The sequence below is a fragment of the Abramis brama genome, assembly GCF_963993115.1.
Source record: "Abramis brama genome assembly, chromosome: 1".
NCBI classification, from domain to species: Eukaryota; Metazoa; Chordata; class Actinopteri; order Cypriniformes; family Leuciscidae; genus Abramis; species Abramis brama.
In genome coordinates, this window is record NC_139963.1 from 72181342 (window position 1) to 72197835 (window position 16494).

The window sequence follows — 16494 nt, forward strand, 5'->3', positions numbered from 1 at the left end:
CAGTGACATCAATCTTTTGCAGTATAATATCTATATCGGTTGGATTGGTTCCATGTGATATAATTAAATCTAGTGTATGATTAAGACGATGAGTGGGACCAGTGATGTTTTGCTTGACCCCAAAAGAGTTTAATAAATCTGTAGACGCAGCCCCTAACGCATCATTTGTGTTATCTATGTGTATGTTAAAATCTCCAACAATTAATGCTTTATCGACGTTGACCAATGGATCTCAGAGAAAGTCTGCAAACTCTTTTAGGAAATCAGCGTAGGGCCCTCGACGTCTATATACAGTAGCCAAAGCTAGAGATAATAGGGATTTCTTTCTTACATCTGAGAGCGTAACATTTAGCACAAGTACTTCAAACGAATTAAACCTGTGACCTGTTTTCTGAGTAACATTAAGAATATCTCTATAGATTGTTGCAACACCGCCGCCACGCCCAATCAGATGGGGCTCATGCTTATAACAGTATCCTGGTGGAGTAGACTCATTAAGACCGAAATAATCATTTGGTTTAAGCCAGGTTTCAGTAAGACAAAGTACATCGAAACTATTATCTGTGACCATTTCATTTACAATAACCTCCTTAGGTGTGAGCGGTCTAATGTTTATAAGACCCAGCTTTAGAAATTGTTTTTGTTCACTAATATTGAGATTTTCTGGTTTAATCACAATTAGATTTTTCCTAGATCCTACAGTAGATTTAATGTTTGGCCTCACTAAATGAGGAATAGACAGAGTTTCTATATAATGTTCTACATTGGTACTTATATCAATTAAGTTGGGACAGCAAAGACTGTGATTTGGACTTTGACTTACTAGTCATATGGTGTGTAACGTCTTGAAGATGTTGTCCGACAGAAGATCCGCTCCGATTCTGCTGGGGTGAAGGCCATCAGCACGGAAGAGCCAAGGTCACTCCCAGAACAGATTCCAATTATTTACAAAGAGCAGCTTCTGTTCATTACACCATGACATTAGCCATTCATTTAGAGCAAATAATCTACTGAACCTTTCATGTCCTAGTCGGTACGTGGGAAGCGTGTTTCAGGCGATGTGCTGCGTACCGTGTCATTTAGGCTCCTGGAGTCCTTCTTCAGAACCTCCGTCTGCCGCAGCCTGATGTCGTTTGTTACCGCGTGCAGCACGACAGCTCCGACGCTCCGCGCTCGTCACCGTTTAGGATCCCGGGAACCTGCGCAGCTACATCGAGAACATGAGCACCAGGAAAGCAGTGAGTGCACACCTTACCTTTACCTGAGGTAGCGTGGACATGCCGGACGATGGAACTGCCGATGATCACAGCGTCGCGTTCCGTCTCGCGTAGAGGGGAGAAGCGGTTCCAGGTGGAGATCTCGAAGGCCAGGAGGGACGGAGAGGTCCTTGCTCTGGTCCTGGCTCGCGTCTTCCGCTGTGGAATCACCCAGGGTCCATGGTGTTGTGTCGGTGCCGGAGTGAATGAAACCAGGGATGATCACGTCCTGGGTGCTCGGGTCCTGTGCAGAGAAGCACAAGGAGTAGACGAGGTCGGAGTAAAAAAATTATTAACCACTGACTTGTGAGCATCGACGCGTGATGTTTCAAGCGCTGATCGCCGATCTAGCAGCTCGACTTGTCTCTCTAGTAGGTCGCGGATCTACTTTTCCACGGACTTAAGCTTTAACTGCACCGAATGCAGCTCGAACGTGTCCTCACCTGCACTCAAAGGTAACGTTAGACACACATCCGATATATTCGCCATTATGCAAGATGTGCTATAATGGCAAATTATAGCTTTCAGTGATACAGGTGTAAATAAGACGATCGATAGGCGAGGCCACGCGTGCAATGCTAGCGGGCTAAGGCTAGTAGGCAAGGCAAGGCAAGGCAAGTTTATTTATATAGCACAGTTCATACACAATTGCAATTCAAAGTGCTTTACATAGAAGAAATTCAAATAATAAAAAGAAATAAGAATAATTAAAACAGTTTAGAAAAAATAAAATACAGTACAGTACGGTAAAAACAGTCAGACGAACAGCGGCACAATGCTCAATCAGTAAATGCATAGCTAAACAGATGTGTTTTGAGTCTGGCATTGAAAGTGACTACTGTAGGAGCACGTCTGATCTCTTCTGGAAGCTGGTTCCAGCTGCGGCTGGCATAGTAGCTAAAAGCAGACTCGCCATGCTTAGAGTGAACCCTTGGTATTTCTAGCTGATATGATCCTAATGATCTGAGTGATCTGTTGGATTTATATTCAGTGAGCATATCTGCAATGTATTTAGGTCCTAGGCCATTGAATGATTTATATACCAGTAGTAATACTTTAAAATCAATCCTAAATCTAACTGGGAGCCAGTGTAAAGACCTGAGGACTGGTGTGATATGTTCATATTTTCTGGTTCTGCTCAGAATTCTGGCGGCAGCGTTCTGTATGAGCTGCAACTGTCTTATGGTCTTTTTGGGAAGGCCAGTGAGGAGTCCATTAGAGTAATCCACCCTGCTGGTGATAAAAGCATGAACAAGTTTCTCTAAGTCTTGTCTGGAAACAGCATCTAATTCTTGCAATATTTTTCAGATGATAGTATGCTGATTTAGTTATTGCCTTGACATGACTACTGAAGCTAAGGTCTGACTCTAGTGTCACACCAAGATTCCTGACTTGATTTTTAGTTGTTTGACCCCTAGAGTGAAGGTATGCGTTCACCTTGAGAACTTCATCTTTGTTTCCAAACGCAATGACTTCAGTTTTGTCTTTGTTTAACTGAAGAAAGTTTTGACACATCCAACTGTTGATTTCAACAATGCATTGGCACAGGGAGTCAATAGGGCTGTAATCGTTAGCCGATAGGGCTACGTAGAGCTGTGTGTTGTCTGCATAGCTGTGGTAGGCAATTTGGTTCTTTCTCATTATTTGGCTCATTGGGAGCATATACAGGTTGAACAGGAGTGGCGCAAGAATTGAGCCTTGAGGGACTCCGCATGTCATGGATGTCCACTCAGACTTATGGTCTCACATAATATACCTATACTCACATAATAACCTCTCCCATCTAAGTATGACCTGAACCATTTTAGGACTATCCCAGAATGCCCCACCCAGTTTTCCAGCCTGTCAGCACTGATAATTTGCCTGAATCAGTATTTTTACTGTTTATTATCTTTGAGAGCGGTCTCTGTGCTGTGGTGCGGTGTTTAGACCCTTACTGATAAGTAAATCTAGAGTGTGTCCGCGATTGTGTGTGGGTCCATGCACATGCTGAGTCAGATAAAAAGTTTTTAAAACAGTTTTGATTTCTTTTGCCATATTGTTTTCTGCACTATCTATGTGGATATTAAAATCTCCAGCAATGGCAAAACAGTCAAACTCTGAGGTAATTGTTGATAACAGTTCTGTAAAGTCCTCAGCAAAGGCTGGAGAGTATTTTGGAGGCCTGTAAATAATAAGTAAAATGCGTGGAGCACCTTTTAACACAGTACCAAGATATTCGAAAGACGGGTAATTCCCAAATGATATTTGCTTACATTGATAGATATCTTTAAAAAGAGCAGCTAGACCCCCACCTCTCTTAACAGCTCTGCAGACACTCATAAAAGTAAAGTTAGTAGGGGCTCTTTCATTGAGGACTGTTGCACTGCAGCTGTCTTCTAGCCAGGTTTCATTTAGAAACATAAAGTCCAGGTTGTTTGTGGTTATTAAGTCGTTGACTAGAAGTGATTTATTTTTAAGTGAGCAAATTTTTAAGAGTGCTAACTTAACAGTCTTACTTTTTGTCCCCACATCAATCTTAGTTTGGCGTGTAATAGGCACCAGATTAGTTGGGTTTGCTGTACAACTATTGAAGGCCTTAGACTTTCTATCTTGTAATAGAACAGCAATAGAGAAATATACAGGCACACTGGGTTCCCGCTTGTTCTGTAAACATTTGAGAAAGTTACTGAGAGCTGGTATCAGTTGTTTTTGGTTCATCTTGAGCAGATGGAGGAGGGTGTGGGCCCTGGCGTTGTGGCAGAGCTCTCACAGGGGGGGAGGGCGAGCTCGGCACGCAGGCTTTGGTGTTTGCGGTGCCTGGCGTTTTTTGGTTGGTATCTGGGGGCTTGCAGCAAAAGAGTGGGATAGTTTGGATCCAGCATACACCAGTTCTTCCATTTTCTGTGAGTGGGGTTGCTGGCGAGAGGGATAACGTGTCTGGTGAAAGGGGCTGTTGCTCAGGTGTTATCGGAGGCTGTAATATGCTGTCCTGGCTTCCCTGGCTGTTTTCCAGGAAGTCATCCTTGGGTGCTGAATCTTGGAGCAGTTCTAATATGTCTGTCTGTGGTGAGCTCTGTGGGCAGGGCTCAGCTGAGATTGTGTCCGTGAGCAGAGGTTGTTGTGGCGGAGTGGTGTTATCATTGTCCTTGTGTGATATGTCAACCGCATGTCCATTTTGCTGCCGAAGTGAAGTCCCGTGGTCATTCATACTGTTTCCAGGTGTGCGTGTGTCGTTCAACTACTGTTGGAAACATTCCTGCCGTGACCTCAGTCTGTGCTTCAACCCTGACTGTTGTACCTAACACTGCATAGATAACGTTACGCATCACTGACAAGCCTACATTTACCGGAATTTTTTTTCATGATCATTAGCTGTAACATCAATCTGTCAATGAACTAACGTATACATCAGTAAACGCATAGCGTTTGTATCTCACTACTCTACCCTGCCAGTACACACAAAGATAGATCAAAGTGACATTACGTTAACCAACCATTCAGTAACGTCCTGTTCGAGCCTTAAAGGTATAGGGGAGGTTGTTTGATGAGCGATGCCGACAACAACTTGTAAACAGTGCATGCACGAGGAGAACTGGGCTTGTGCATGCTCTCTTGCACACGTTTAATAGGCGTTCCCTCTTGGGAGCAGGTAGAGTGTTGTGCATGTTTTCAAAAAGTGGAGAGGGCAGTTCTTTTCTAAAATTCAGGAAAATCCTCCACTATACCTTTAATTGTCGAACTTCCTCTGGGCCGTCATCTTGTTTCGGGTTCGATTCCGGATCAAATTGATACGGTTGCAACACAGAACAGAACCGAGGGGCCGGGTGAGCAAAGCTCATTATCCTTTAAAGACACATGCACTTAAACAGCGTGCTGAAAACAGAGCTGTTTTTGACCAGGTAAAATTAGTGTTTTCTTACAATACTAATAAGAATTTTTTATGAAATTATATTACAAACTTTTAATTTAGACCCTAAATAATCATATTAGCACTTAAACAGCGTGCTGAAGACAGAGCTGTTTTTGACCAGGTAAAATTAGTGTTTTCTTACAATACTAATGAGAATTTTTAATTAAAGTATATTACAAACTTTTAATTTAGACCCTAAAGTATCATATTAGCTTTTACAAAAATGTCATTATATGACCCCTTTAATGTTAATATCATTTTAGGTAATTGTGTCATTGATGAATCAAGTAATAGATCTTGCTAAAGAAACATGGGATCCATGCCTATAATGTTTTAAAAATAATAATTTTTTAATTTTTACATTTTCAAGGACATATAATCAATTTATAAAAAGGCATCAAATCAAAAGTCATAATATTTTATAACAGTTGTGTACTTTCTACCATTACATCAAGGCTCACTTTCATGGCCTTTCACTTTATATTTCTCTCTTAATTTTTTTGATGCACTGAAAATTAAATGTAATATTTTTTTTCTGTCATGTCAGACCCGATGGAAGAGAGTGAGGAGAGTGAAGAACTGAGTGAAGTGGAGGAGGAACATCATGTCCAACCGGGAGAAAAACCTTTGAGTCGCTCAAAGACTAAAAAGACATTTTTAAAGAAAAGAAGAGCCAAGAAATCTTTCACCTGCACTCAGTGTGGGAAGAACTCCACAAGCAAACATAATCTTGAGATTCACATGAGAGTTCACACTGGTGAGAAGCCGTTCACATGTGATCAGTGTGGAAAGAGTTTCACAACCAAACAAGATCTTAAACGTCACATGAGAGTTCACACTGGTGAGAAGCCGTTCACATGTGATCAGTGTGGAAACTGCTTCACAGACAAACAAAGTCTTGAGCGTCACATGAGGATCCACAGCGGAGAGAAGCCGTTCTCATGTGATCAATGTGGAAAGAGTTTCAGTCAATCATCATACCTAAAAGAACACATGAGGATCCACACCGGAGAGAAGCCGTTCACATGTGATCAATGTGGCAAAACATTTCTTAGGTCATCAGAGCTGAAGACACACCTTACCGTTCATACAAAGGAGAAGCCTCATTCATGTTCTGTGTGTGGAAATAGTTTTTCACAACTGCCTAATTTACTTAGACATGAGAAAACTCACACTGGTGTAAGAGAGTACATGTGCTTTGAGTGTGAGAAGACTTTTTTTTCAGCAGACAAGTTAAAACTGCACCAGAGGATTCACACTGGAGAAAAACCTTACAAGTGTTCACACTGTGACAAGAGATTCAGTCACTCATCAACTCTGAGATCACATGAAAAGACACATACTGGAGAAAAACCTTACAAGTGTTCACACTGTGACAAGAGATTCAGACAGCCAGCAAATCTGAAAACACATGAAAAGACACATACTGGAGAAAAACCTTACAAATGTTCACACTGTGACAAGAGATTCAGTCGATCAGAAAATCTGAAAACACATGAGAGGATCCACACTGGAGAGAAACCTTACAAGTGTTCACACTGTGACAAGAGATTCAGTCAGCCAAACAATCTGAAAACACATGAGAGGATCCACACTGGAGAAAAACCTTACAAGTGTTCACACTGTGACAAGAGATTCAGTCAGTCATCATCTCTGAAATCACATGAGATGATCCACACTGGAGAAAAACCTTACAAGTGTTCACACTGTGACAAGAGATTCAGTCGATCATCATATCTGAAAACACATGAAAAGACACATACTGGAGAAAAACCTTACAAGTGTTCACACTGTGACAAGAGATTCAGTCTGTCAGATCTGAAAACACATGAGATGAACCACACTGGAGAAAAACCTTACAAGTGTTCACACTGTGACAAGAGATTAAGTCTGTCATCATCTCTGAGAATCACATAAGAGGATCCACACTGGAGAGAAGCCGCACATGTGTGATCAGTGCAGGAAGAGTGTCTCTATTAAAGATAAGCTGAAGCGACACATGATCCATGCAGTGGAGAAACCACATCACCGTATGCATCGTTAAAATAGTCCAACAGACTACAGTGGCTCAACCTTAAGTTTATCAAGCCCGCTCTCTCCTACGTAATATTTACATATGATTTGACAGTCATAATTTTGTAAGCTCGCGCTAAATCGGCCCAAAGTCCGGCGTCCGACCAGCGCGGAAGGTTATCACGTGTTACTGTCCTTTTTTCATGCGAAGTATTGGTTGGTTAAATTTGTAATACATTGATCATATATTTACTCGTTTATTTCATCTGACTCCATAAATGAAAAGGTTTTAATAATATCTGTGCCTCACTAAAAGTGAGCAAATGTTTGACTATTCCTTTTAACCATTAAATGAACAATGTCACAATCAGTTAGAATAATCACATGTAACAATTTAATATTTCAGATATCACAGATCAATTCCTCAATCAATTAAAATATCTAAAACATGATTATACAATGGCTACACCAAAGGTGACATAGGGGTGGGGAAACCGCCCTCAAATGGCTTTACCAGTTTTCCCTAAACTTCTATAAACCTTATTACCTTTTATTTTATATATCTGGATATGAGATATCTGTACCACTCACTTTGAGACATTTCAAATGACACCAAAAACATACCAGTCAATGATAAACATTTACATTAAACCATGTTCTTGTGTGAGTTCTTTGTTGTTTCTGGGAGGAAGTCAGGCTGTATGGGGAGGTCGAATGCTAATTAGCCAGCAAGGCCCTTTTGTCTCAGATCAGGGCCCCAACCAGTATTTTCAGTCTTACAATTTGTTTCGCGTACCTACCCCGAATTACTGAATAAATACCTAAAATATAAAAGGAGTGCATCATGCCTGACCCCTACATGAAATAAGTTTAAAAACTAAGTCATTCACTTCAAATGTTATTGAAGGTAGAAACCGAAACGTGTTTGCCAATAATCTTATGTAACTTAATATCATTATAATCTTATATATCATTATATCATTTGTTATTTAATTAGGGGCCGCTAAGATGACACCATTCTCTCTACACAGACTTTAAAGGTGAACCTGTGATAAACGCTGATGGCGTTCACATGCGCATTAAGAATTGGTTCTATAGTTATGTGCCTTTGAATATATGTGCGCAGGTTTGGAATTCCCTACAAACCAAGCCTAAACAAAGTACTGGTCTTTCCTTATAAATTTTGATAAAGAATTTTATTTTATTTTGTCACTTTGGGGTAGGAACGCGAAACGAATTTTCCCGACAACGCTTTATCTGTAGAGTGGTAAAGGGATCCTCCATAGGGAGAGACTAGTTGGCACTTCAGCACTGCGTTGTCATCGGGTCCAGGCGAAGGGCCTTCGTCAGATCTGGATACGGCCTGGATCCGGCAGGCTGCGGGAAAACCTCGGGATAAACAAAGACACTAAAATTAGTGTAGATGCCATTCTTCTTATGATGTAACGAGTACATCAGGATTTATGGGAAGTGTTCCCGGTTCCGGCTGACCTAATCTATGCAGCCTAGTATTGAATTATAGAAGTCTATAATGTATTATGTGAATGCTAGGTCAAAGAAATGTGTCTTTAAACTATCTTTGAACTGACAGAGTGTGTCTGCTTCCCGGACAAAGTTTTGCTGCTAAATAGGAGAAGTATCTTCTGCCAGCAGTTGATTTTGATATTCTAGGTAGTATCAACTGGCCGGAATTTTGAGATCGCAATAGACGTGAAGGACTATAATGAGTTAAGAGCTCGCTCAAGTACTGCGGAGCTAAACCATTTAGTGCTTTGTAAGTAATCAGCAATATTTAAAAATGTATACGATGTTTAATAGGCAGCCAATGCAGTGTTGACAGAACGGGCTAATATGGTCATACTTCCTGGTTCTGGTAAGAACTCGAGCTGCTGCATTTTGGACCAGCTGTACTTTGTTTATTAAGCGTGCAGGGCAACCACCCAGTAGGGCATTACAATAATCTAGCCTTGAGGTCATGAACGCATGAACTAACTGTTCCGCATTTGTCAATGAAAGCATATGGCGTAATTTAGATATATTTTTAAGATGGAAAAATGTGGTTTTACAGATACTAGACACGTGACTTTCAAATGAAAGATTGGTATCAAAGAGCACACCCAGGTTCCTAACCGACGACAAAGACTTAACAGAGCAGCCATCGAGTGTTAGACAGTATTCTAGGTTATTACGTGTGGAAGTTTTTTGTTCAATAATTGGAATCTCTGTTTTTTCAGAATTTAGTAGTAGGAAATTACGAGTCATCCAATTTTTATATCAGTTATGCATTCTGTTAAATTAGTGAATTGGTAAGTTTCGTTAGGTTTTGAAGAAATATAGAGCTGAGTATCGTCGGCACAACAGTGAAAGCTAATGCCATGTTTCCTAATGATATCTCCTAATGGTAGCATGTACAGAGTGAACAGCAATGGTCCTAGTACTGAGCCTTGTGGTACGCCATACTGAACTTGTGATCGATGAGACATCTCTTCATTTACTGCTACAAACTGATAACGGTCAGATAAGTAGGATTTAAACCATGCTAGTGCAATTCCACTAATGCCAACATAGTTTTGTAGTCTATTTAAAAGAATGTTGTGGTCGATCGTATCAAATGCAGCACTAAGATCGAGTAACACTAATAGAGAGATACAACCACGATCGGATGATAAGAGTAAATCATTTGTGACTCTAATTAGGGCAGTCTCAGTACTATGGTACGGTCTAAATCCTGACTGAAAATCCTCGCAGATATCATTTCTTTCAAGAAAGGAACACAGTTGTGAGGATACTGCCTTTTCTAATATCTTTGACAGAAAAGACAGATTCGAGTTCGGCCTGTAATTGACTAATTCTGTAGGATAAAGTTGCGTTTTTTAACAAGCGGTTTAATCATAGCCAGCTTAAAGGTTTTTGGTACGTATACTAATGACAAAGAGGAATTAATGATATTAAGAAGAGGATCTATGACCTCTGGAAGCATCTCTTTCAGTAGCTTCGTCGGTATAGGGTCTAACATACATGTTGTAGATTTAGATGATTTAACGAGTTTAGTAAATTCTTCCTCTCCTATAGCAACGAATGAATCAAATTTTCCCTCAGGGAGACTACAATGCACTGCCTGATGTGATACTGTAGTAGACTTCTGGGCTTGAAGCTTTCTTTTTCATTAGTTTAGCCACCGTTTCAAATAAATACCTAGGATTATGTTTATTTTCTTCTAATAGGGTTGAAAAATAAGCAGATCTTGCAGCTTTTAAGGCCTCTCTGTATGCAATTGAGCTCTCTTTCCATGAAATCCGAAATACCTCTAGTTTTGTTTTCTTCCAGTTGCACTCCGTTTTTCTGGCTGCTCTCTTAAGGCCCGAGTATGCTCATTGTACCACGGCGTTGGACTATTTTCTTTAATCGTCTTCAACCCTTTAGAACCGGCTGTGTCGTTGCCGACACATTATTACGATAATATCATGCTTTCCGTCTGCAAATGACAGCAGCTCGTGAAGGAAGGATTTGAACATACCAATAGTAAGCGCGGCAGGTTAGAGTGTTTTGGATTGCATAAAATAATAAAAGAAACGAACAAATACATGACGAAAGAAGTGGTAGACAGGATTGGGATGTTTTTTAATGAAACTTGGGAGGCGGATGGCCGTTACTCTTTCACGTATCTAAGCATGTAGTGTGTGCATGTGTATGTGTGCGTGTATGAAAAAAGTGTCCTAAATGAAAACTGTGCAACACAATGTCATAAGTCAAGTTTTTTTTTTTTCACAAAAACGACTTGTATATATGTATTAGTTCATTTTAAAGTGTTAGTTTCTTTCGTTCATTTTTTTTGTTTTTTTCTAAAAAAAAATTCTAATTGTTTTTATTTTTGACTATTTTAATTCTATTGACAAACTCACCACACACAATAATCAATAACAATAAATGTAATTTGTTGAAAGCTTATCTTTTTCTGAAAAAGATGACACCTTGCACATTGTTTTAGAATTTTACAGTCAAAAAATCTAAATATGTGAAAAACACCTATTTTAGCTTCAGGTTCTAAAGCGTTTAGCGCAACGGAGCAACTGTGTCTAAAGTGCTGGAAAAGAGAGAGTTAAAAGTTTCTGTCACAATATCTACTTCTTCTAAGCTATCTGGGATGCTGAGATGATGAAACTGATCAGGAAGATTATTAATAAAGCAATCTTTAGTGGCAGAAGTGTTATATGTTAGAAGTCTAACATATTTGAAACACGAAGTCGGCTTTGCAACCTTGGCTAAATGTAATTTACACGAGACTAGATAATGATCTGAGATGTCATCGCTCTGCTGCAGAATTTCAACGGCATCAACATCTATTCCATGTGATAATATTAGATCTAGAGTATGATTACGACAATGAGTAGGTCCTGACACGTGTTGTCTAACTCCAATAGAGTTAAAGGAGAACTCCGGTCAGTTTTAACATTGAGCTCATTTTTTTGTACATTTGGAGTGATGTCAATACAGAGAACAACGACAAAAATCGGTGTTGCCTACACCGAGTTATTCTATTTTTAAAATTTGCACCCTGTTGACTTCAATGGGGCAAGTACTAAACCTGCTTTTAGCCTCTTAACATCTGTTACGATCAGGCACACTAACCGCAACATTAAACAAAGAATAAATAAATTGCCAACAAAACAGAAAATGGGAGATCAACTACAACAGAAGAAACGATGAAGGAAGGTCAGCCATTGGCGTGGTTGCCAGAACACAGATCTCCACCCTCTCCACGGAGTGACTGATGTTTTAAAGGGTGCCTCTCCGCCCACTCATTACCGGTCACACCTGCACACAATAATAAACACAGTAACAGAGCAACCAAACAGAGAAAAAAGGAAACACAGGTAGTGGAGGGACATAACAACATCCTTGATGTGTCATTACAAGTGCACAGAAAATGTGAGTGATTCCTTCAGAGTGAACACGAGTGAATCTTACTGCAGTAGATGTGAAAGATATGTATAAAAATGATATTATTTAAGCCAGCGCAAATACCTGTGTTTACATCCTGTTTTCGGTGGAAGTCCAAAGTAGTCGATTGCCGAGTTCACGCGCATAGGTTTAGTTACCTATGATCACGCGCGTGAACTCGGCAATCGACTACTTTGGACTTCCACCGAAAACAGGATGTTGACCGGAGTTCTCCTTTAAGAATTAGCCTGGCAAGCCAGACCTACATCAAGATGTTAGGTCTGGAAACTCACCATAGACGCGTTTGATCCGAGGGGCGGGATAAACGGCTGTCTTTCAAATTCCCTCTGCACGCAATAGGACAGCGCTTCAACCAACCAGAGTGTTTTCCCAACAGCGGAGCTAGTTGATAGATTCAACTTTTGCCATATCTGGCCGGCAAAACGACGAACACATCTTCCTTTTTTTAAGAACGACTTAAGTGCTGTTCTTTGCTCTTTTCTCAAAGAAAAACTGAACTCCAAGTCCTCCAGAGTCGCGGATAAAGCCGATTCGAAAGACTGTTCTCCAGCAGCCGTCATTCTTTGTTTTCAAGTAGCAGCAGGTAACCGTCGCAACTCTGTCGTCATATGTTATGCCCGCCCCACCTACTCTATACGCGACGTGATTGGCCTGACCCAATTTAGGTTTTTGCAGCTCGAAAGTCTATGGAGAGTTGCTAGACTGCCCTGGCTGCAAAATACATTTTTCTGCCGCTAGGGTGCGTCTAGATTTCTAGGCTAGTTAAAGCTGCAGTTGGTAACTTCTGTAAAAATGTATTTTTTAAATATTTGTTAAAACTGTCATTATGTCCTGACAGTAGAATATGAGACAGATCATCTGTGAAAAAATCAAGCTCCTCAGGCTCCTCCCAGTGGTCCTATTGCCATTTGCAGAAATACACCGCTCCCGGTAAGAAACAACCAATCAGAGCCGGGAGGAATGTCTTAGCACTGTCAATCAAGCTCGTGTACGCGCTGATCACCCCCCTCTCTCGCACAGCGCCTACAGTCGTTCAAAATCAAGATAGCCGGTGTGCCGCGCAGCTGTGCTAATGGCGGACAAACAACTAAAACTGCCAATTTCTCGAGTGGAACCTGCTCATACAACAAAGACAGGTAAACGGAAAAACACAGAAGACGATAAACAAGCGTGTAGGAGCCCATTGACTCAGTGTCAAAACTCTAGCCGCATAACATACAGATAAAATGTCACGCACTGTGCAAAGCAACAATTGAAACCTGCTAATTCACTGGCTTGTCATGTTGCTGAAATAATGTACTAGCAAACCTTATTTAGCATTACACATCGCTAGAATAATTACTTACATACTGTAACGTTACCGTTATATTATCTTGCTAGCTATTTATAACTTATAGAAAGAGTGCAACGTTATAAATTTACATTAGGCTACATGTATTGCAAAATACGTAATGATTTGAGGACCAAGTTTGTAGTCAAAGTATGGGCAGGCCATAGTCAATGTAAAGCATATTGTTGATGTTTTGTCCCTACCAGTGAATGTGCGATAAATGTTTATCCGCTGTCATCGGTGGCCCTGCATGTTTACTAGCCTGCGCGTTCACGACAGGCTCCGTTGTGGGGGAGGAGCTGTGGAGGGAGGGCTGTAGCGCAGAGAGCGAGGGGGAGTGACCTGTCAGCTGTGTTTGTTCAAATTTTCAGGCTAAGTCAACGTTTTCTAAAAGTTCCCTACTGCAGCTTTAAGAATGTCTTTAAATGCCAAACCCAATGCATCTTTTTCATTATCGATGTGCATATTAAAATCACCAACAATTAAAACTTTATCTGCAGCCAATATTAATTCTGATAGAAAGTCCACAAATTCTTTGATAAAATCTTTTGGTGGCCTGTAGCCTATACAGTAGCCAGCACAAATCTCAAACGTGATTTATCGTTTACACTATATATTTTTTACTTTAAGCACCAACACTTTAAAAGAAGTATGTTTAAAACTAGATTTCTTAGTGGTTTTAAAAAATATTACTATAAATTACAGCAACACCTCCCCCTTTGCCTTTCAGACGAGGTTCATGTTTATAACAGTAATCTTGCGGGGTGGTAATATATTTAAAATTTAAGTTTTCAAGTTTTTTCATTTAAAGTAATATAATTGTTTGGTTTTAGCCAGGTTTCTGTCAAACACCGCACATCTACACATTATTATCTGAAATCATATCATTAACAATGAGTGCTTTTGAAGTAAGGGATTGAATATTCAGCAACCCAAGCTTTATCATTTGCTTATCCATATTATATCTGTTTTTTATTTGTTGAACATCAGTTACATTTTTATCCTTAGATGGGTTTGGACGTTTTTTGGATATCCTAATTCGGGGAACAGACACAGTCTCTATATGATGATATCTAGGTGAAAGAGGCTCTTTGTGATTGGATTTATGGGAGGGGGCTTATGGCAAGCCATTTTAACATTTAACAGCTAGACTGGATATGTGTTGCAGATATCTGTAATTCAGTTTTGCCTAGTCAAAAAGAACATTTCAGATATCCACAACTACATTCTTCCTATCCATATCCTAGGACAAATGACGTCACTTTTGCCATTCATTTGTATGGGGTTTATCATTACAGATATCTACAATTCAGTTGCAGATATCCACTATGTGAATTACAGATATCTGCCATTGAATTGTATGTACACATACTGTATGTGTGTTTGGCATCGAATGTATTATTTGTTTTGACTTTGTACTACGTGGCACATCGTAATTAATTTGTGCATTGTGTTTTGTTTTATGTAGAACTGATTTACTCTCTATGCATTGGATTCCTTATTTCCACGTTTTGTTTCCTCATTGTGCAGATCGGCCAGCTAAAACCGTCTCACTAGCCTAGTCAAAGTTCAGAGGTAATATTAAATAGTCATTAAAATACTAAAAATAATCAGTGTTGGGTGTAATGCAATACTAACTTAATTAATTACTTTTTGTTCTAAAAGTAAAATAAGGAATTACTCTTAAAAAATTGGTACAGTAATCTTATTACACTGTTGAAGATGTAATTAGTAGCTTTTAGTATAATAAAGTAGAAGTGACGAGAATACAGTCTTCTGTAGAAGTATTTTTATTTCAGTGTTTTTTCTTTAGTAAGGAAATGCGCTAGTCGAACTGCCTCATGGATCTAAACATAATAGAAGCTTTCTACTTTTATCTGGGGTTTCAACAAAAGGAAATTCTGCAGGTGCTAATCTACCAACATGCCTTTACTATTTATCTTAGGACGCTACAGAATAAACTGAGCAGGACTTTACAGGCCAAAACACTTTTCAGACTGGATGGAGGTGATCCTACTCTGCCTATTCTGCGCTTCACTTGAAAAAGTTCCTTTCACCTTTAGTAACTGGAGTCACTTCAGTTCTAAAATAATAATAATGGAAGGCTACTAGTAAAGCTGAATCTGCGTGGCCCTGATTGGCTGCGGGGGTGTCCCGTGCAATTTTTTTTCCGATGACGTCACGTCACCGCTCGCTCGCGCCGTGTCGCTTCGCTCACTGAGTTCAGGCAGTGTCGAGTCTTCTGAGGTGAGGAGAGCAGTTCACGGTATTTCTCATATTTACACAACCATCACACACACTTTATACAGTTTGATGAAGCGACAGGCTCATTTCTGTATTGTTTTCATCGATCACAGCGATGCTTGTGCGTCTTTTCTGGCGTCTTCCTTCTGAAATAAACATTTAGTGCAGCAGCAGCGAGCATGAGGAGAATATGTTGAGTTCATTCAGACCTGAGCGATGTTGTGTTCGTTTGTGTGATTGACTCGATGTTTGGAGTGAGAACTGTTAAGTTAGAAGAAGAAGTTAAAAAAGTTAAAGTCAAGTTAAAGTTTGAGATCTGTGTGGGGAATTGATGGGAATCGATCTCAAGTGTTGCTGTTGCCGTTTTCATGTTTACCTTTATTTCTTTGTCGACATTTATCTTTGGCAGATTACATTTACTTATTAAAATTGATGTAGACACTTTATATTGCCCCTGTATGAGTAATGAACGTAGGAAATTTCAAATCTGCATGGGAATATAGATAATGAAGTTTGACACAGGAAACATTACATTTTCTTCATTTTTAAGAGTTTTATGATCATTGTCAGTTTCTGTACGAATATGTCCTAACATGTTAATGATGGAATTACTTTATTGCTATTAATAGTTATTATAAAGTCAATCTATATTTAGATTCACATATTATGGTGTTGTAGTTATTTGCCTGAAGAGGTTATTTATTTAATTATTTTGTTTTATAATTGGTGATTTATCACTTATTTTGGTGGTTATATTGTGAGAAATAACAGTATTGTCTTTCAATAGAGCAGTTTTA

At 39.7% G+C, this 16494-nt stretch overlaps 2 protein-coding genes across 4 annotated transcripts in view; one reads left to right on the forward strand and one right to left on the reverse strand.

The window, feature by feature from the left end:
- Positions 1–7814, forward strand: part of LOC311094805 (uncharacterized protein) — a 29705-nt gene extending 21891 nt beyond the window's left edge. For 2 of the 3 annotated variants that reach the window (XM_084132979.1, XM_084132978.1), the window contains exon 3: positions 5696–7814. In XM_084132979.1, coding sequence (XP_083989105.1) covers positions 5696–7065 — 1370 coding nt within the window. In that variant the 3' untranslated portion in view covers positions 7066–7814. The remainder of the gene's footprint in view (positions 1–5695) is intronic. The other variant, XM_084132977.1, reaches the window with a different exon arrangement.
- Positions 7815–11847: 4033 nt separating this feature from the next.
- Positions 11848–16494, reverse strand: part of LOC311094947 (uncharacterized protein) — a 47195-nt gene continuing 42548 nt past the window's right edge. The window contains exon 4 of the mRNA XM_084133190.1: positions 11848–11976. Coding sequence (XP_083989316.1) covers positions 11964–11976 — 13 coding nt within the window. The 3' untranslated portion in view covers positions 11848–11963. The remainder of the gene's footprint in view (positions 11977–16494) is intronic.